Raw genomic sequence first — 22,779 nt, forward strand, 5'->3', positions numbered from 1 at the left:
TAATTATATTTCTTAATAGATATTCGATTATCATATGGCTCCACCTCCACTCATTCCCCGCTGAAATTACAGTCGGATAATAGGCCACATTTTATTCAGCGTTTGATTCACCGTCATAAGGGCTTAATTTGATCGCAGCCTCCTCGAAAACCTATTACCAACAGAACACATATACAGGCAACATGAATAAACATAAGCACCCGCCACGACATAGACACACACGCGCACTGCACACTCAGCGCAGAGTCAAATTGAGGGATGCAAACGGGTATCCTATCCAGCCAGTACGCTGGATCGAGTGTGGGTGCAGCGGCTTCTATATTTAGATCAAGACAATTCACGTGCATCCAGTTCTAGCTAAACTACGGCGAAATCCATGCTGTATGCAAAATCAGCTCAAATGAACCAGGCGAACAGACAAAACCAGGTAAGCCGCATTGCTATTGGCTAGGTACTGTATTAGAGCTATACCAAGTTCCTATTATGTGCTGTTTTGGTTGTGTAAGGAGAATGTTAGGCTAGTCCATAGAGTCGTGGACATCTGTAAAGTTATGGCTTCATTTCATCTACCGTACGTCTTTCCATTCACTTGTTACTTTAGCTGGCTATTCATACATATAAATCAAAGTGTCACTGTGAGAAATAATGTATAATTCAGTCGTTTATCTTGTGCATTGGTTCAGGTGTTAAATCTCGTCAATTAGACCGAAAAGAATTCCGCAACATGCGCAATTAGGAATGTCTTACAATAACGTTATAGGCTGTTCAATATTCCCTGCCGTGAGTGTGACACCCGTGTTTTTGCGACTATCATTAAGTGAATGCCCCATATAATAGCTGTGTTACTTAGCCTGTAAGATGTATCACTACAATAACATTAGTCTGTGCTTTTCTTCTCTTGGTTATTACTATATTTGTTTAGAATGTGTGTTACTGCAAAGATCAAATTGACTTTCTGCAATTTCATTTGTCTGGCCTACACGATCTGAATCATTGAAGAAATATTATCAGGGTTTGTTTAAATTTGACTATAGATTGATCACAGAACATTTTCACTGCTTGTTCCTTTTCATTGTGATTATGATTATGTTGCACATAATAATAATAATAATAATAATAATAATAATAATAATAATAATAATAAATAAAAAAAATCATCATCATAATAATAACGTTATCATTTTCACAATGAGAACATCACTTTATAATAATAATAATAATAATAATAATCATAATAATCATAATAATCATAATAATAATAGTTGTTTTTGTTATTATTATAATATATAATAATAAACACTTCTTCAGAAGTTAGGGTCCATCCTGCTTTAAAAAATTTTAGTTAAGTGAACTTGAGAAGAGACTTGAAAAGTTGAAGCAAGAAATGTTTTCTTAGTGTAGGTCCTATGGTCAATGAGTGCTGTGTCAGATGTGTGCTATGAGGAACGCAGAAACACTGCTTCCCAGACGGAGCCTTGTTTACCAGTCATCAGCTTGTATGCAGCAATATGTATCTGTAAATTCATTCAGTGTCTCTGTACCATTTTTTAATTCATTAAGGAATAATTATAACTACTTAATACAATTTGCAGTGTAATCTTCTTGCTATAGCATTATGTGTTTCAGTTTCCTCAAAGTGCTTTTCCATTTCTCCAATAGTTGGCTTGGATGTGAGCTACCCCCCTGCCCTCAGCACTTTAGCCATCAGGCCTGGCTGGCTGTAAGACATGGTCAGCTGTGAGACTCTGTGGATCTGCCTGCTGGCAGTGGCCAGCCTGTTTGCCGGTATTAACACACTTCCAATTTCCCCATCGGAGGTAAGCAGCCAGATATCTAGTAAGCAGGTCACACAAGTCCTGACTGAGAGTGTCCTTGCAACTACGTTGTCTATTTCCTTGCTTGAAACCTTTAATGGGCTGTCACAGAACATGCCAACCAATGAGATGGAGCAGCTTGCTACTGACGGCTCGTCTCTCCAATTGCGAGGGAGTGAAGCATGGCTTTGGGCCTCTGGGCGGAGAGTGGAGAGCACTGCTGTTAGCCCTGCTGAGCTGCATGGGGGACCTGAGGTGACACTGGCCTCAGCCAAAGCAAGGCCGGGGAGTGAGGGGGAGGCCCTTTCGGGGCAGTCAGGGGGAGATGACAGTCGAGATGCCCTGATGTTGAAGAGGATGGAAGGTGACACACACGGGGGCATCGCTGCAGAAAACAACCAAAGGAAAGTGAGAGGCACAGAGCAGGGGGCAAATCAAGGGGTCTTATTGAATGGAAGGGCCAGGAAGTCCCGGGCAGGGTACAGAGAGGCTGGGTTACTTGCCGCAGTCCAGAATCCACATAGCCTTCATCAAGCAGAGAGGGCAGGCAGGGTGAACTCAGTAGCCATGGACTTTTCTGGAACTGTTCCTCAGACTTCCTCTGGAGTCGAAGTGCTGGAGCCAGCAGTGGCGACAAAGCAGAGTGTGAGTGAGGCGACACTCAATTTTCTTTCTCCGTCTCAGGTACCTCTCAGACAGGAGCTGAGCAGCGAGGAAGGGATCCAGACGGGGCCTCAGGTCACTGCCACCATGCAAGCAAAGGACCTGGAGAACTCCAGGGTTCAGAGTCAGGCAGGGCTGCCAGAGCTGGATGCTCTGCTCTCAGCCAGGGATGAGCCAGGAGTGGAGGGGAATGACAGGGGGGCAGAAACAGCGAAGAAACCCCACAAAAAACAACCGGGTGTCCTGGAAAATGGCTTCCAAACCATCAGCAGGGAAGACATGGCAAATGCCTCAGAGCCTTCTCTGAGCAGAGCTGCTTCCTCAGAGAAAACCAGATCAAGACAGACTGCAGCAACGGACAGCATCCAGCAGTCCACCAGTTTGGTATCAGATATGCGGGAGAGTGAAGCTGCCCCTATCAACCCCATTCCCCACCCTCACCTAATCTCTAGCACCTCCACTGGAAAGAGTAGGGCAGGAGCCAGTCCAGCTCAGTCTGGGTCCCCTGAAGGCCTGGCTGGCCCCATGGCAACTATGGCACCCCAGGGTGGGCATCCAGGCACTGAGCTGGGAGTCACTGCCCTCCCCTGGGCCCTACAGCTGAGTGCAGGTAAGATGGACTTCTCTGAGTGAACAATAGGTCATCTTTTCTGCATCAATGGTCTGAGTGGTCCAGTCCACTTTCTGTATTGAAATGCCTGGCTTGAATTATTGAAATGTGCAAGAGTTAACTTGTGCACTTCCCACAACATGGCACAATTGCTCACTCTGTGTGTCAAAATATAGTCAGTAAAGATTTAGTTTAACATGGTGTGTTTGAAAATATGGGGGCTTTCCCTGTCAGTGTGTTTCAGAGAGTGCTTGGTGGGACTTAATAACATCGGTAGAGGTGAAATAATATGTACCACAGGACTTATACAGGCTGTGGAGGAGATTGTATCAGAGATGACAGATTACGCTGTATAGATTTTTATTATATAGCGGTGGCACAAAACTTTATTATAAAATAATGAGTGTTGCGCTCTCGAGTGGCAAAGCAAACCTTTAATAATTGTTTGCAGCCACCCAGTTTCACCTGTTATCCCAACAGGAGCGAGAGGCTTCCAAATTAATTGCTGCCTTTGACTTGGTTCTGAAAGGGGTACAGGAGCAGGAGACAGAATTATACTGAAGAGATTTAATGGCCTTAAAGGCACAATTCTTTGCCTTTGTGCTTATCAGTGGTTTTAAAGGAAACCTGTGTTTTGTTCCTTGTGTATTTTATTAGGAGCTGTAAAGTGTAAGGCTTCTAGTTGAACGGCTAGGGTTGGTTAACACCGGTGCTTTGGTCCTTGTCTCTGCATTTGCCAGGAGTAAAGACCAGCATCCCCAGTTCTACAGGCCCTGAAGCTGGAGTGACCCCCCCTATACCCACGACTCCAACGATAGAGACCAGGACTAGGGGAGAAAATCAATCTTTTCCGGCCCTTCCCGTTTGGCAAGACGATGCAACGACACCCACACCCAAAGACATTCTGTTGATATTTAAACCACTGGATGATACGCTGTCAGAGGTGGTGGTTACTGCTGCCCCAAGGGGCAACCAACAGGCATCGCAGCTTTCCAGCATCACAGTTGATGCCCAGAACACCCGAATGGGGCCTGAGTTCATTGCCACGGTCACTGCTGATGGAGGCCCCTCCCAATCAGGGGCAGCCCCTCCTGCTCTGCCCAGTGGGCCCCTCCTGCCATGGCAGACCTCTGGAACCAAGATGTCGGAAGCACTCAGTCCTTCCACACTATCTCTCTTCACTGCACTCCCTCCAGGACCCCTCCAGGACGATAGAATCTCATACTCAAAGGGTGAGGCAATGCTATTTAATCCAATGCATATACAGTGTGTGTACCTTAATTATTTTGTTATTATAATTCTATATTCTGTAATTTGATGCTCATATGTACATAATTGAAGTAACATTGTGATTAAGCATCAGTCTAAAACAGTGCTAAGATACAGTCGGCAGTATTTTTTTCAGTATATATAGTGCAGTCCATAGTAGTTGGATTACATTCCCTTTTTTTGTCCCTCCATTTTAGGGGACAAAAAGTAATTGAACAATTGGCTTCTCAACTCTTTCTGATTAGTCAGTCTTTCTTCTTAGTGATGTTCCTTATCTTGGTAAGCCTATTATACCGTATCTCTGACTGCTTTTTCTTATTTTTCTGCCTCAGCCTCATAATGGCTTCTTTGACTGTCATTGGCACAACCTTGGTCTTCAAGCCAATCAAAAGCAAGAATCAATTAGAATCAAGATTAAATACTGAATGCTTTCTTATACCTGCACTAAGGAAGCGATTGCATATACCTGACTAATCAGAAACAGCCGAGAAACCAACTGTCAAATTGGTCCCCTAAAATGGGGGGAAGATGTATTAAAAGGGACATACTGTAATTCTGGGGAGACTATGTATAACAGGGGTCTCCAATCTTATCCAGAAAGGGCCGGTGTGTGTGCAGGTTGTTGTTTTAGCACAGGACTAAGACAGCTGATTCTACTCATCTAGGTCTTGATTAAAGACCACGATTAGTTCATTAGTATAATCAGGTGTGTTACTGCTGGGTTAAAACAAAAACCTGCACCCACGCCGGCCCTTTTAGGATAAGATTGGAGACCCCTGATGTATAAGAAGAGATGTACACAGATCACACAATATGGCTATAAATACCCTCAAATTAAAGCCAGAATGAATACACTTTCTCCTCATATTCATTGTTCCATTTCAAACCAAGTGTGCATGGAGTACAGAGCCAAAAGAACAGAAATTGTAATATTATAAATATTCTGGACTGGTTGTAGAGTATCTTACACTACATACAATATTCCTGGAGGGTTTTATCAGGGGCCTGCAACAGGAAGTGGATTTACTGAGGTAGATGAATGATTGCACCAAGTAAAAGCTGGAACAGCTCTTTTTACTTCAGTCGATATTCCATATTTGGGAGGATTTACTCTGTGTCATTATCCAGCTAGCAGTAATACTGCTTTGTGATACAGGCCCCTGGTTGTGATACTGATGTTTTGGAGTTGTGTGAAATATGCCCTCACAGAGCTTGGCTTGATTGACACTCCAACTGGGACTACTAAAGAATATCCCAGTTCCTTAAAAATCCAGGGACGCAAGACTACAGAACAAACCCCACTGACAACTGTAGTCACGGCAACGAGCATGTCCCTGCTACACACACCAGGCCTGGAAGAACTGAAGTCTGAAGGTATTACAGCAGAGACTGATAATGTCTGAAGGTATTACAACAGAGACTGATAATGCAAGTTGTCATTACTACCAGTGAGTCCACTGAACTGAAAATTAAAGTGGTACAAACTCAAACAGTTTTTTCATGTTCAACTGTCTGTTCAATTAAGGACATTGGCAATCATATAAAATAAATCACATGAACGCTGCCATTTTCTACAGATAGCTCTCTGCTCACATACTGTGGAAGATTAATATGAAATTGTGAATTATTGTGAGTTTTTCAGTCTGTTTCATTGTTGAGGTATTGTTTTAGGTTTTTAGCAAGCCATTCTGCCTTGAAAGGAATTGTGAGCCTTGTCCCTAGTGTCATTTCAGTTGAATTTTTAATCCAACCAGTGAAATCATTGTAACTTTAGAATAGTAATCACACAACCCTGCAGCATCATGATTTTCTCCTTTCTAGGTACAATTGTGCTTTAAATCGCGTATTTGATTTATAGCTGTGAGCATAAGGCACGCTCTTTTTTAACATTTATTTTGTGTATCAGAGGAGCGTGATGACGAGGAGATGCCAAAGGAAGCAGGGAGTGAGGAAGATGTGACAGAGGACACAGCTGTCGCCCCCATACACCCCACCTACAGCCACATCCCCTATCACTTCCACCCAGGCTCCATCTGGGTACAGCGCAACCAGGGCCTTGGTGAGAGAGATTTTCCTATTTTGCAATTAAATCTATTACATCTATTATATCTGTTCAGAGAAATATTTCCCCCTTAAGTTGTACTGGTATGCGGACTGGACTGGGTTTTTTTTACATTCATTCCTTTTTTCACTGTGCAATTTTCAAACAATATGGTGAAAGTATATACTGTTTGAACATGTTAAAACTCACGGTTATATCTCCATAAATGAATGAAATTCACAGACAAGATGTATCAGGGTAAAGTTGGTATCCTTATTAAGACAAGGGTCCAACAAACTAAATCCATTGTAGTTTTTAATTACAAAGACATACTAACTTGGAGAAACATCAGAAGAATGTCAATTTTTAGCTTAAAATGTATCTGGAGGAATTATCATTGTTGTGCGTTTCGCATGCTATTACCTACATTTTGTATAAGCTCTCTACAACATGAGAGAACACCTACCATTTTCTCTGACCAGCACCGGTCAAGCAATCACTCAATATAGGCAATACCCTCTTATGCCTAAAAAGGTTGAGGTTTTACAACAAAAAAAAACATTTGCAATGCCTGAGTGTAAATAGAAGCCTTTCAAGGCCTTGGAAGAAATCACTTTTCTGAATGAATGAATAATAAGGACAGTGAAAATGCCTTTGACTCCACTGTGGAGGGCGTTTGCAATGACTTTTCAGTTAACACATTCTCAAAATATTTCATTATTATTCAGTTCACTTATAAATAATGAGCAGGCCTACTTTTGAATAATAAATGAAATTGTGGGATGTGTTTGACATGTTGATGGGAGTTAGGTATTTGACAGAAACTTCAATCAATGAATCAATGGCCTCTCATTCACTTATTCACACAGTAACGGTGATAGGCTGCCATGCAAGGTACCAATCAGCTCGTCGGGAGAAATTGGGGGTTAGGTGTCTTGGTCAGGGACAATTGACACAACCAGGGCGGGGGAATGAACCAGCAACCTTCCGACTGCCAGAACCTTCCGTTCTTACCTCCTCATCTAATGTCGCCCCCATTTTCAAGCTTGTGAAAAGGAAGCAATACTTATACAAGTAATTACAATAGGGTTGACTATTACATATAAGATAAGATATCCCTTTATTGATCCTACATGGGGAAGTTCTACTTGCCACAGCAGCAGAAGTACAATCTGAAATATATTAAGGTCCTCTAAGTAAGTGCCATTTCATCTAGATGTGTATTGAATTCCATTTTTGCCTGAATTAAATAAATAAATATGCCTTCATGATATAAATAATACTCATCATAATTTATTTAAAATAGACAAAAATTGTATTCCAATAGGATGAAAAGAGCATCAATGAAAATATAAGTAATACATAAAATATGCAACACGCGGTTTGTCCACTAGGTGGCAGAAAAGTTAAACTTGTTTCACTGGACAAGGAGAAAAAGAGATGATACCAATGCAACACACACTGTATCCTGCTCCTGAATCACGTCAAAGCACAGCCCAATTAAAATGAACCAGACTCATCCTGTGGAAGAAAAACAAACTGCTCCATGAGGAAGAGCACAATTACTGCCATTATTCTGTTGATCTCATTAATATCTCTCTGTCTCTGTAAACAGTAGGGTTGCCAAGAACACACAAGTGGAGAGTAAATAGAAGAGTTAAATGAAGCCATTGATATCACAGAGAAATTAACATGTATGTTTATTTCAAGTGAAATGCACAGTGATATTGGAGGTAGCTATCCACTTCCCATCGTGTCTGTATGAATGAGGAACGCCCCCAGCATCGATTGGATCAGAGGAGGTCGCATGAAGGTCCCCTCACATAACTGATGGAGCAATCTTTACAAAGCCTGTAGGGAAATATATACTATCTTCCTGTACTACTAATGACATGTGGAATCAAGGGGCCTGGGGCTGCCGGCCAGATGCTGTGGCTAGCGCCAGCTTGTGTGAGCACACTGACACCAAAACCATCGAAGACTTTCAACAGCACAGACTAACATACTTTACCCCTTTTCCTTGCCTAATTAAGAACAATATACTAATTGGCAAGTCCACAACTACAGTGCAGTAAGTAAGTATTTGGACGGTGGTATAATTTCTGATGTTTCGGATCTGTACTGCAGCACATTGGATTCTAAATGAAACAATGAATATGTGCAGACTGTCACATTTTGAGGGTATTACATCCCCTATTATATATAGTCTCCCCATTTTAGGGGACACGAAACAATTTGACAGTTGGCTTCTGAGATGTTTCTGATTTGTCATGTGTGTTCAATCACTTCCTTACTGCAGGTATAAGAAAGCTGAGTCTGTTTTTGGCATTTGTCAACATGAGGACCAGAGTTGTGCCAATGGTAGTCAATGAAGCCATAATGAGGCTGATAAATAATTTAAAACAGACAGAGCCCAAACAATAGGCCTACGAAAATCAACTGTTTTGAACATCATTAAGAAGCATCATCTGCAATGAGGAGTTACATCATATTCAATGCTCAGTGTCCTTTCGCAAGTCCCCAAGATGAGATTAGTAATGAACTGAAGGTTTCATAAATAGATTTATTGAAGAGATTTGTGGTCATTTTGGATTGAACTGTCTTGGACAAGGAGGCCATGGCCTAGTGGCACTGTATTTGATTTGTGATTTCATTCTCCATGCCCGCTCATCTCTGAAGGGCAGTTTATTCAGCAGAAATGACACACCACAACGCCCAGTCAGTCACTTTTTTTCCAGCATGTGCTGTCTGCATTTATCTTTAACCTGTAGGGCTGGTGTAAATTATGTCTTTCCCCTTGGGAGAAGAGTTTGATTGTGGGTTACAGGCTTCAGAAAGACATGTTTTCATCCATTATTAAACACGGTGCACATTAAATTATTAGCTGTGTGCTATTCACTGGTAAAAAACTGTCATGTGGCATTCTAATGAAACTACATATTTCTCTTGGGTGAGGGGAACTGGAATTTACAATGTGTTCCTTGCCGGAATGTGCTTCCCAAGATTCTTAGTAGAGTTGTATATCTGAACAACTGAGTAATCATGAACATCAGGCCAGTGATACCTCCCTAGCCCCCAGCCCTGGTGGTGCAGAGCTGCAGCCTCAGTACTCTTGGAGTGCTAAATTGTATTAGTCCCAATCCTCTATACCCTCCCCCCATCAGAGTCACCATCGCAGGGCAGGGTAATCTGTCTCCCTGGGCTGACTGTGTTCTCTTGGACAATCCTAGAAGTGCCATATTTGCTTTCAGTTATAGATACCCTATTTACATAGATTCAACGAAAGGTCAGGGTACGGGCATGCATTCCCACTATGTTCTGATTGAATTTTAATCAATTGCATCCATATGATATAGTGTTGTCTTGAGAATTATTGCATTGCCTCAGCAATTTCATATGTATATTACCCTTAGCTCTGCATTTTAGTGAGATTTGTAGAGGATGGGGACCGATATCTCTAATTCATTTTTTGTAATCATATGCAAAGGTTTTCAGCGATTGGGGATGTGACATCTGTGTCCAGGCAGAAGGGCTGGGGCCGCCATGGACGAAATGAACACTGACTTAGCCAAACCCGTCACAGCCACTTTTTTTGTCTCAGGCTATTTGTTAAACCAGCTGGCACGGAGGACAGCCGTGCGGCTTCCAAAATCTCTGCAGGATCCCAAACTCGATTTCGAAGTGTGAGAAATAAGAGGTGCTTTCAAAACACCCTCCTCCAGACCGGTCTGAACAGAACGAGGCCCATCTTTATTATTATCCTTGTTAGTTGAGAAAATAACAAACATTAAAATAGCTTTTATTTAAGTCTAATGTTTTCGGGAAAGTTCTGTTTGGTGTGTGCTTTGGTATGCCCAAACGAACACTTGGCCTGTGTTTATTTGTACTCACAGCCTGTCTGGGCAGTAGACCACACTGGCTGCACTGCGCTAAAAATCCCAGCTTAGTTTGAGGAAGCCTGCAGGATGCTGGCCTGGTTGTGGCTACAAACAGACTGTACTGTGCTGTCATTTGCCCTGACCTTCAGAAGCTCCTTGGGCATTCAGTACAGGGATCCTGACATTAGGCCACCCCTAGGGGCACTGTAGTGCACTGTACAACCTCAGGCCAAGAACTGCAAATGATTATTTGGGTGCTGAAAAACCGCAATGTTTGTGGCAGAAAACAGAGGCATGAGACTGCTTCTGCAGCAAGCCTTCTTTTACATCAGGATTCAAGACACAGAGTGTTTGACAATCTGATGGCGTATGCAACATTGTCAGGATATTTTTGAATAATTGCATTTCTTCCTTTCGATTTACAAGAGTTTTACAAGATTTCTTTGATTAAAAAATAAATCAGCTGAGCTCAGTAATTTGTATTAGATGCATTGTGTGAACCACACCTTCACTGAATACTGTGTTCGTCATTTTCAGTGTAGCTGATAAGCTGTATGACTAAGTGTGTTGCATAATGCTGAAATTTAAAATGGCTACCTTTATGAAACAGTAAAGACCTAGTGCAACCCAACCTATCCTTGTGTTTACAATGTTAATTAATCAAATTAATAAACATGGGTTGGGCTGGTTTTTTTTTTTCACAGTGCAATTTTCAAACACTAGTAACAGGATATACTGTTTGAAAGTGTTAAAACTCACGGTTCTATCTGTATAAACTATTTTAAGATGCCATTGCTTTATTGACAACAGCGAACCATTTCATAATAGTTTCAAGGGTTGTGCAATTTAGTAAGCCAAATTAGGTACTTTATACCTCAAAAGATGCATAATATAATTTAGTTTCCATGTGTCTAAATTTTAGAGACTCTGAATGTCCATTTTGGAAAACTGCCTAGCCATAGCTTAGAAGAAACGATGCAGAATATTAATTTTTAGTGATTTTGTCATTACATTTTAAAGTTTGTCCAGTGTCATGGCTGTGCCTCCATTGTGTTTCTAAGCACACCAGGTACTGCCACAATAATCTGTATCCACGTAAAAACAGAAAATCTTTGACCTTAACTTTGTAACTTTGTATTAGTAATGTTTGGATGAATTGGGGGCTGCACGGATGGTGCAGTGGGTAGCACTGCCGCCTCACAGCAAGGAGATCCTGGGTTCGAATCCCCGTCGGCCGGGGCCTCTCTGTGCGGAGTTTGCATGTTCTCCCCGTGTCTGCGTGGGTTTCCTCCGGGTACTCCGGTTTCCTCCCACAGTCCAAAGACATGCATGTTAGGCTGATTGGAGAGTCTAAATTGCCCATAGGTATGAGTGTGTGAGTGAATGGTGTGTGTGCCCTGCGATGGACTGGCGACCTGTCCAGGGTGTATTCCTGCCTTTCGCCCAATGTATGCTGGGATAGGCTCCAGCCCCCCTGCGACCCTATTCAGGATAAGCGGGTTAAGATAATGGATGGATGGATGGATGGATGAATTGGATGAAAGAAAATGGGTTAATGTAAAGTATACCATTTCTCAATAGAAGACAGTTGGTTCTATATGGTTATTCACTTTATTTACGTTATTCACTGTGGGCGACATGGCTCAGGCAGTCGGAGGGTGGCCGGTTCGATCCCCCGCCCGGACGGTGTCGAAGTGTCCCTGAGCAAGACACCTAACCCCCAAATGCTCCTGACGAGCTGGTCGGGGCCTTGCATGGCAGCCAATCGCCGTCGGTGTGTGATTGTGTGTATGAATGGGTGAATGGAGACGCATCAATTGTGCAGCGCTTTGGATAAAGGCGCTATATAAATGCCTGCCATTTAGTCCTGATTGGCAGCCCACTAAATGGTTGCACAGCAGGCTGGTTAAAATGTAAATGGATTGGTAGTTACGCAATAAATTTGGTCTCAAAATAACCAATACCATATCCCCCGGAGGCATGTTGCATAAGTTGCTTTCTTGATAATGAAACTCATTTAAACTCTCATCAAAATAAAACAGGCTTAAGATCATACTATTTATATTCTTTGCTTCTATAATAGTTTTAACTATTATAAAATGATACTTTTGATTTCTTTAAGGCAGCAAACTAACAATGCAAGGGTCCTTTGATCTAATCCTATCCCTTTTAGCGCTTCATTTCACCCAAATCCTCCATCAAAGTCCAGCTTTTTATATGGGGTCAACAGAAAATGGATTTAACTTTGCATCAGTTTGGAGAGGCATAAGCAAATGTGAGTCCTACTGCAAAGTAGATGAATAGTTCAGTGCAATGTACAGGTACGGGGTCCGAGTTTTGGGCGAGTGTTTCATTTCAGATGGATGGGCTCTGTTCTGGACACTGAGCACCAGCTTCTGTGTGCTTTCATTCCTATCCAGCAATATCACTCCCTGGACAGAACAGGAGCCGCCTCAGTGGTTTGCATGCTCAGGGGTCTTATTGATCTGTCATGGGCCCTGGGAGCTCTGGGCTCACGGTGGTAATGGAGGTCTGCTGGGAATGCTCTATTGACACAACACCAGAATGAATTGCCTTGCTTCAGAACAATGTTTTTTCTGCCTTCAATTTTGTGCTGTTGTGGTCTATTGAAGTGAAATTACACCTGAACGAGAAAAGGGTTGGTGGAGGGGGTCCGTGGTAATATGTGACTTGTGACTTGAAATCCACTCGCATTTCAGTTTTAGAGCTGCAGTTTCTTACTGAAGGATGCCTGTGTTTTGGCCCATCTTTTCCCATCTCTCCATAGTTTTTTATTCGGCTGGGTTAGTTGCTTATTCCAGCCCTGTCTCAACTGAATGCTTTGAACAGTCTTGAAAGATTTTTTGGACCACTTCACAATCGGTAGACCGATATAACTGAGCAACAGTGCACCACTCATAAAAGACCTTCAATGCATTCAATGCGTTAATGGCCAGAATGAATTATGAAGAGATGAACCAGAAAATTCAGTCAGCTGATTGAGAAGACAGCTTAACTAAAAATAGCTGTGATTAGTTCCAGTTTGGCCAGTTGAGACAGTAGCTGCCCTTACCTCACCCTTCTCCTTAAGCAGTTTTATCCCTCCTCCTTCACATCCCCCAACTAGCTCTCCCATCCATCACTTCGCTTGCAGGAACGGCAAACGCACAGAAATTGGCTACAAATTGCTCTGCACTCCTTCAGTCCACAGAGAGATTATAAATCCCCAAGCACTTCTATTCCCCTCAGTTCAGATATCATTTTCCCACAATGACACGGAGGACAAACTGGTCTTGGTCACTCTCTGCTCTTTCAGCCACAGCTCAAGCCGAAGGCCAGAATTCCCAAACCATGACCACCGATCAATATGCTTTCTGTCAGCCATTTTGTGTCGGCTGGGGGTGCAAGGGGGGAATGCAGTGCTTCAGACAGCCCCTCTCCAGAGATTTATAGAGACGACAGCGAACAGACTCGCTCGATAGATCATGAGTCTCAGGGCCCCTGGGCATTAGCTCCTCTAGGGCCCCTCACTTACTGAAAAAAGTTGCACACATTGGCCCACCTGAGCCCAATAGGCCTGTTCAGTAATTCATGCTTGCTGGCGGCACAGCTGTCTGTCACAGTGACTCATATAGGGACAACCAAATCAGTATGTCACTAGGTTGTGCTCTTGTTATTGTTGATTACTTCAATGCATGGCACCTTTTTAAATTGTAGTATTGTCTATGCCAGGGATCATGGAATCATGATCCTCAAGGTCTGAGCACTGCTGGTTTTCCACCCTCCCTTTACCTGGGAGTCAGGTGTGAAGACAGTCTTGGCCAATCAATAATGTTCATCTAATTACCCGGGGGAAAAGAAAACTAGGGCCGAATTTGGATTAGAGGTCAAGTTTTGATGATTGTTGTTGTTCACAGATGGGAATACAGGCTTTGAACAGGGACAATGTTTTTTATCCATTTTGTCTCAGACAGATTGTGATAGTGGAGGTAATCACCCAAAGACAAAGTTTAATGGCAACAACAAACATGGAAGTGGGTGGACTGGGCAAAGTACATCAGACAGTTTCCCCTACTCACAGCAATCCAACCGAGTTAAGCTGAATCAGAGTTTTTTGGTAGAAATTCTGGGTAAATGGGAAAGCAGGAATGCAGCCAACAGCAAAGCCAGTCTAAACCCTAATCTATCTCTGTACTTTCTTTTCAGTGCACAGCTGGGTGGAAAAGATCAGAGACAAGGTTAGTTCTGGTCTCATTAGCAAGGCCACCACTCCCTTGCCAAACTGCCTCACTGGAAGTGGATGTTGGTCAGAATGAGTCAGCACAATGCCTGTAATGGCTCCACTCACTTCCAATACATAATTTGCAAAGGGACAGAAAAAACTGTGGAATATCGTGATGTCTTAGAATAAATGATTGCAATACATTTATATAATTATATACAGTGCCGTGAAGAAGTATATATATATATAAGAAATCAGGAAGCACTTCTATATATATATAAGAAATCAGGAAGAACTGTATATATATGATTTCTTCTATTGCATATTTTTCCGTCTTGTTTTTTTCAGATGTTCAAACTAAATTTAATATGTGACAAAGACAACCTGAGTGTGCACAATCATTTCATTTATTGAATGAAAAAAGTAATCAAATACCAACTGGCCCTGTGTGGCCTCAATCAGCCAATTAACCAAATTTAAATTAGACTAGGCAAACCCAGGCTTGATTGCTGCCAGCCTCGTTGAATCTAAATGTCACTTAAATAGAACCTTTCCAGCAATGTGAAATAGGCTGAAACAAGCAGCACACTATGCCGTGATCAAAATAAATTCCAGAAGAGATGAGGAAGAAAGCTATTGAAATATATTAGATATATCAGTCTGCAAAGGGTTACAAAGCCATTTATAAGTTTCTGAGACTTCTGAGACTGAGATTGTGCAGCAAACCACAATGAGAGGTATTATCTCTAAATGGAGAAATGTTGGAACAGTTGTGAATCTTCCCCGGGGTGGCCTATCAGAATTCAGAATCCAAGAGCACATCAAGGACTCATCCGGGAGTCACAAAACAATCCAGACCAACACCTAAGGAACTGCAGGCCTCACTTGCCTCCGATAAGGTTAGCATTAATGATTCTACTGTTAGGAAGACCCTGGGCAAAAATGGTATCCATGGGTGAGTTGCAAGATGAAAACCACCAGGAATCAAGAGGAAGTCTCACATTTGCCAAAGAACACCTTGATGACCCCCCAAGCCTTTTAGGATAATGTTCTGAGGACTGATGAGTCGAAAGTAGAACTCTATGGAAGACATGGGTCCCATTACATCTGGCATAAGGCTAACACAGTCTTCCACAACAGAACATTCCAGAACATGATACCACGGTGAAATGGTAATGGATGCCTTGCTGCTTCAGTGCCTGGAGAATGTCCGGTCACCAGTCTGCTCAAGAGCAATTGGGTTATGCAGCAATACAATAATCCGAAGTCCACCTCTGCATGGCTCAGGAGAAACAAGATTAAGATTTGAGTGGCCTAGTCACAGTCCTGACTTGAACCTGATTGAGATGCTAAATGCAAAACTGTATTTTGTGTTTCCTCAAATATGCAAAAATAGAGGAAATCAGGAGGGGGGGAAATATGTTTTCACTGCACTGTATGCTCAATAACTCTAATAAAAGGACAGGAAGTACAGTGCTTTGCTTGTGTGTGCATGCATGTGTTTTGCGTGTGCGCATATGTGCATGTGTGTTCTGATGCTACTGTAGATCTGTGGCTTGTTAATGTATTTATTTGGAGTTTTTGCCTGATATAGTGTTGGTGCAACTTTTGCCCTGTTTTCCCATGCCCCCACAGGCAGGTTATGTGTCTGGAATGCTGGCGCCCGTCGGAATTGGCATCGCCGGGGCACTCTTCATCCTGGGCGCTCTCTACGGCATTAAGACGATGCGTCGCAAAAGGAGAAACGGCTACAAGCGCCAGAGGAGGAAGGTGAGCCGATGATGGGCAAGAGGGAGAGAGAGGATGTCTTCCTTTGAGAGAGGCCCATTGTACACTTTTTTCACACATCACGTGACCTTTCCTGATGCTTGTCATGTGACTTATGTGTCCAGCACAGGGAGACGAGTAGCAGGCAGGACCGAGCGATGCTCCTGGCTGACAGCTCAGAAGATGAGTTCTGACTCGGCAAAAGCGCCTTCACCTCAGGTCCAGCAAGAAGACACACCCCTAACTCGGTTCCGCCAGTTAGTTTCTATGGCAACGGCTGTGGGATGACCCGCATTGCGTGCCCTCTCTTTGGACCCTCAAGCTAGAATGGAGCGGAGAAACTGAGAAACCCATTAAGAGCTCTTGTCTCCTTGCCCACACTGCTGTGGAAAACATCAGGGTTGACATCCTAGAACATCATCAAGCTGATGTAGCACATTGCAGGTAACAGTGCTTAATTAGCAATTAATTACCAATGAGGCATTTCCACACTCAGGCACCCAGAACTGCAAGCCCAGCTCTCCACAGAAGCGTTCCAGATGAACGAATAGGGAATGCTTTTGATTAAATATGGCATTATAAAATGTGCTCAGTGTTTATGAATGTGTGGATGTGCTTGACATTCACTGGTAATAATGCGCACACGTAAGTAATCAGATTTACTGCATTAGACAGGGGAGCCCCCTCTAGCCAGAATGTATAGAGTAGATTAGAGCATAGAATCACACTCATAATGAAGTGCTTATGTGTAATTGTTGTTTTTAAAGGTTATGCATATTGAGTGGCACAAAAGCATATGCCTTTGATAATATCCAATAGAAGGATTAAAGTGACTCCTTTTTATGATTTCTGTATGACAAATTTGTATGATTAATATTGTAAATTTACTGATGCAATTGGAAACTCGATAGCAAAGCATTTTAATCTTTTGACGGTACAATCCTTGGTCAAGTAACAACTAAAGTATACTTTGCCCACTAAAGGTGTAAAATATGTTTCAAATAAACATATTTATTGATATTTATAATTTAAAAAATATTCTTGATTTTATTTTTTGGTATCATACTGTTTCTTAGTAAAATTCTTAGTAATCTATAGGAGTGGTTTCCAATTTTATGTTTGACCCAAGAATGATATTCATATGTCTGAAATTTTGCTCATGCACTCACCTTCAAATGCTCTTATCTTGCCAAGTAGAAGCATGCAGAGAATGCCATCTGAGTAATTCCTATGCATGCATTATGTACCAGAGTAATAACATATAGCATACTTGGAGTGTGATTCTGCTGTAGCTGTACAGTGAATGTATGGCAACAGGCATCGTGCTGCTCACAGCTGGCAGATTACTATGGCCATTGTTGCAAGATGAAAGCTATACTGTAGAGCCAGGCTACACAGTGGAGAGAGCCCTCACATGGAACTTTTTTCTTCATGAGTCATATTCTGCATTAGGGTAAATATTCACATTTTCAGCATTTGGATGGGAAATCATCATTGAGTGATTTATCGATATCAAGGAACCCTGCAGAACTGTGCTGTCCCACTGCCTTCTCTTAGTATTCACTGGCCATGGAGCACTGGATGATATTATATAAAAGTATTAATCATTCAGGTCAAAATGGCTGACATCTGCTTTCTTTACGTCTAAGCTCTTTAAAACTCCTGTTGGTTAAAAAGCTGTTATACTGCATTACGTTCTCATAATGTTGTTATGACATTGCAGAAACATGTTGAATCCACCTAGTCCCACTCATGAATACAAAAACAAGAAAATAGTCTAAGGTGCTGTCCCACTCATGAATACAAAAACAAGAAAGTAGTCTAAGGTGCTTGCTTTGAATGTCTGTTGCTTTGCAGCACTTCCTGATAGATGGATGCCAGGGGGGCGTGGTCTCTCGGGGCAGGGTCAGCAACATGAGTGGGAGGTGGAATGATTTTACTCTTCTGGTTATTATTATGGGTAATGCATTATTGTGGGTGGTGGAATGATCTTACTCTTCTAGTTATTATTGTGGGTAATGCAACCAGTCTAGTGCCAGAAAATGTAGCTGAAATTTTGTGAATACTAATGTCTTTGCCCATTCTGTTAAGCTACTGAGCTGCTTTTGTATCTGTCCAAATAATACAATAAATGGCCAAATGTGTAATAGGATGCCAACTGTTTTGTTTGTGCCGTTCACACAATTATTAATACAACAGTGCTGAGTTATGACTTTATGTCCCCAAGAACATAAAATGCCTTTACCATCCCAATTAAATCAGGATATGTTCGGATATATATTATTAAATTTCATGCGAATAACCAGCGCCCATAAAAGCAAAGAAAAAATAGAATATAACAAATAGAAAATAACTTGTGAAAATGAGTTCAGCCAAACACTAAATATTTCATTTATCATCATCCATAAAAGCAGTCATTACTCATAATTACGGAACGTAACATGCTAGCGTAACTTATTACTTATTATTTCCTGAGAGAATCATCCTATGCTGTTCTTATGTGCCTGCAATGTTGAATGTGTTTTGCACATTAAGCTCTTCCATTTTCTCACATTGCGGTAGGCAATAGATCTTGTGGAGTGAAGCTGCAGGCATGTTAACACAAATTTCCACCCACAGCCATACTTGAGACCTCGACTGTCCAACATACAGTACATGGAGCAGCATTGGCTGATGAAATTTTTATAAGAAGAGAGTGTTGCAATTATTGGGCCCTGCCATAAATATGACATGAGGGCTGTCTACGGGCTATTAAAGTGTGATACAATGGCCTCAAGGGTAACCACACACAATGTTAAGACGAACAGGCAGGCAACATATGGAATTCTCCAAGCGTATATCTCAGCATGTTCACATCATCTCCAAGACAGTCTTGTTTACGACAAGAATGGAAGACATTGTAAACTAGGCCTCATTTTCTCCAATAATATTATCTGCATTGTCTGATGAAGCAGCAACCCACAGACTGACACGGGCATCATTACTCCGTGACTCCATGAGGCTTTTTTTCCCTGTGAGAAACACGTCATTAGAAATCCAATGGAGACTGAAACGAAATGTCATCTGCCACCTGGTCACATTCTCCGCTGCCAGGGACTTGCTCAAAAAAGGTTATAACATTGTGCATGCAGTGCGCATTGTGTCTGTGCAGTGCCAAAGACAAAGCAATGTCAGAATGACCGATTTCAGATCCCTTACTTTTCATTCCGCAAGGAGATGAGTATGCACACACGCATATTAGAGCGTGTGCGTGTGTGATTGTGTGTGTTTAAGGATGAGAGAGATTAATGAGGCGACACTGATACATCCCTCATGCTAATGAATGCATTCATAACCACCCAGCATCAGCAGGGCAGACTCACGCCTGCTCCCCATCATTAGAGACAGCAGCAATTAGCTGGGTGTCTTCTGTCTAATGAGAGTAACTTCATTACAAAGAGAGAAAGGCAGAGGGATGCAGCAGAAGAGCAGGGAGGAGATAAAATGATGGGAGGGGGGATTAGAGAGGGGAAAGATGGAAGACAGAAAAACCGGTTGTAGGACAAAGGGGAGGCATGCATACAGATGAGTAATATGAAAAGGTAAGCTGTGAATCACCCTGGATAAGGGCATCTGGTAAGCACATATAGAAAAATATGAAGTAATGAAAGAGCTACTCTACTAAGCATTTCCGCTCTTTCTTTTTAAAAGCTTGTCCTATTTTTCTCTCTAACTTATATACTATTCCTTTTCACGCATCTCCCTTTTCTATATATAATTTTTGTTCCTCACTATAATGTTAATCCATTAATATCACTGGATATTATAAATGTAACATGCTCAAAGTTTTAATGGTAGTGACCCCGGTGAAAATCAAGCCTGAAAATCAAGTTGCAAACGCAGTTCCTTGGCTGTCACTCCAAATTCCTGCCCTGGTGTTAAATTGACATCTGCCCTCTCTGTAAAAGGGTCAACACCAACCTTTTAACACATGCAAGTCCCATCGAGTCGATAAGCTCACCGAGGCAGTCCATCTTCCAGCTCACCCAGGACCATCTCCCCTGACTGCATGTTCAATTTTGCAATCTCCCATCTAATTAAAGCTATACATTGCTACACGCTGCCACTAATTCAGCTCATGTAATATTTAGTAGACTTTCAAACCTGACCTTAGTAGGTCGGCATATCCCCACAGCCAGCTGAAGGTTTATTTTATACATCCCTTTCTCATTGACTTGGAGGTGTTATCTTTAGTGCCCATGGAATATTTATATGGGCTAGAGGCTGGCAGCCCGGTCAGGTGATCCTTAAGGTGACCGGTTGGCCCAAATAAGGGTGACGCATCACATGATTAGTAATGAGTAAAGTATCCTCTTACTCTTTATCAGAAAGCATGGGATAGAAATCAATGGAAGTGTAATGATTTACTAAAGTGGGGAAACATACTGTAGAGCATCTAAGAAACTGTATCACCAAGAGGGAATTCAACTGATATAATAAATTGATTTTATGGTTGTATAATGAAATTCTAGGTATTTCTCATAAATAAAATCCCTGACTCCAAGTGCAACTTCAAAACCCTTCTTACAGCCTTTTTAAATTAAATCGTGACACAAATTAACAGAAACAAATTTAAGGGACCATTAGCATATGCCTAGTGTGACAATTTAGCCCTCAAGAAAGCTTCAAACAATTGACACATGGAGGGGACTGAACACCAGAATAACAGAAAGTTACCAAGCTGGACTTGGAATTCAGTACACCTGGGATATTTTAGGTCATATCTGAGAAGATTGATTAATTGTGCCTGTCAATCATCAGAGAAAAGAGAGCACAAGATTACATGCGGCGGACATATTTCTGTTACTCAGGACCTTTTCGCGGGTCTGGTGGACCCATACCATTATTGGGGTCTTAAAACAATACAGTCATAACAATTTATGTAAAAATACTTCACAGATGTTGACCTTATCTTAATCACAAGCAATATAGACCATAACATAAAGCATGTATGGTTAACATGTGCCATTTACCCCTGCTAAATCACATTCATTAGTATTCATTTTTTGGGATGAAATGTGATTTTGGTCAAACAAATCAATAATAATCAAAACTGGGAGGAATAAATCATGTTTTTCTTCAACAAATATAAAGGAGAGAAGGCTGTCTTCAATATTGGTGTTTATTAATTTAAATAGAATTGAAATTAGGATACAGAACACAAATTTAACAATGAACACATGCTCACAATAAGGCGGAAAACAGCAAAGCTTTCTGGGGCCCAGCCACAAGGAGGGGGCAAATGCAGTCCAGTCATAAAAAACTGGAGGGCCCTTTCACTGGACTTTTGTTCAGAGACCCAGTCATTACTCAAACGGCCCTGATTGAACACAATATCTACACACCACACGAGGGGCACAGTCTGACAGTGTGGATCTAAATCTAAATCTAATAATCTAAAGGAGAAAGTACACACGCACGCAGGCAAGCATGCATGCATGCACGCACGCACGCACACACACACACACACACACAATAGTCCAAGATAGGAGGAAGACCAGGTAAAGGTACTCAGCAAACCTTATGCTTATAAAACTTATAAACCTCATACTTATAACCTTTGGGTCCAGTGGACCCGAATAGCCTGTATGTAATGTAAATGTGTAGGGGGGTGCACAGTGTGTACTCAATGAAAATGAGTTCATTTACATGTTCTTCACGGAAAATGAGCCAAGGGTTATGAGTCAAAGGATGAAAAAAATATTTGTTGTATCATTTTTATTTTAGTAAACATTGAAAACGGGTCCCATAGACCCGAACCTCTTTAGAGGGTTAACCAAGAATCTATAGAATATGTTTTGTTAATATTGACAAAATTACATAGGTCAAAACAAGAAATCATCATTTAAATGCAGACTGAAATACAAAATGGCTACAAAGCCAGAATGGCTGTAAATTTGTGTAAAACCACCAATTCAGACCCTCATCTATCACAACAAACACACTGAACAATTAAATGCAATTGTCAAGCCCTGAAATGTTATATATCCCTCTGACAAAGGTCTGTTCAATCAACAGACTCTCTAGTTTGCGTGGTGCCCCACAACAATTTCCCGTGAGATTGTTCATCACTGTCTACTACATGTGTCTATCCCTAGATTGCATGTTGCTTTCATCAGACATTCCAATTGATTTAATCTGTCTCAAAATGCAATTACAAAAGAATTGGCAATCTCATTTCATTATCATTTATCAGTCTGCCCTGATTTGGAAACATGGAAGCCCTGCCCTTGCTATTTTCTCATTGGTATTGCAGAGCACACTACAGCCCTGGTGTTAAGGAAACAGCCAGGAAATTAGAAGAAGCTGGGCTCACATTTGTAAGCAGAAGCAGAACTAACGCTCCCAGGGACAGACAAAAGTATAGGCACGTAGAGGAGCAAACTAATGAATAAGTGGGAACAAGGATCAAGGTGTGATAACACACTCACAGAAAAAAAAAGTTCTTTGGCTTCTCTCCATAGAGGAACACTTTT

General features: G+C 41.7%; 1 protein-coding gene across 1 annotated transcript; it reads left to right on the forward strand.

The window, feature by feature from the left end:
• The first annotated feature begins 288 nt into the window (after nt 1-288).
• On the forward strand, nt 289-18,411 carry LOC133105885 (armadillo-like helical domain-containing protein 4). The gene is made up of 9 exons (XM_061215989.1): nt 289-427; nt 1,660-1,817; nt 2,499-3,087; nt 3,828-4,319; nt 5,566-5,730; nt 6,263-6,415; nt 14,482-14,513; nt 16,133-16,267; nt 16,390-18,411. The coding sequence occupies exons 2-9, from the start codon at nt 1,728-1,730 to the stop codon at nt 16,456-16,458; spliced, it is 1,725 nt and encodes a 574-aa protein (XP_061071973.1). The 5' UTR covers nt 289-427; nt 1,660-1,727; the 3' UTR covers nt 16,459-18,411.
• The last annotated feature ends 4,368 nt before the right edge of the window (nt 18,412-22,779 follow it).

Source organism: Conger conger, chromosome 1 (genome assembly GCF_963514075.1).
Source record: "Conger conger chromosome 1, fConCon1.1, whole genome shotgun sequence".
Classification (NCBI taxonomy): Eukaryota; Metazoa; Chordata; class Actinopteri; order Anguilliformes; family Congridae; genus Conger; species Conger conger.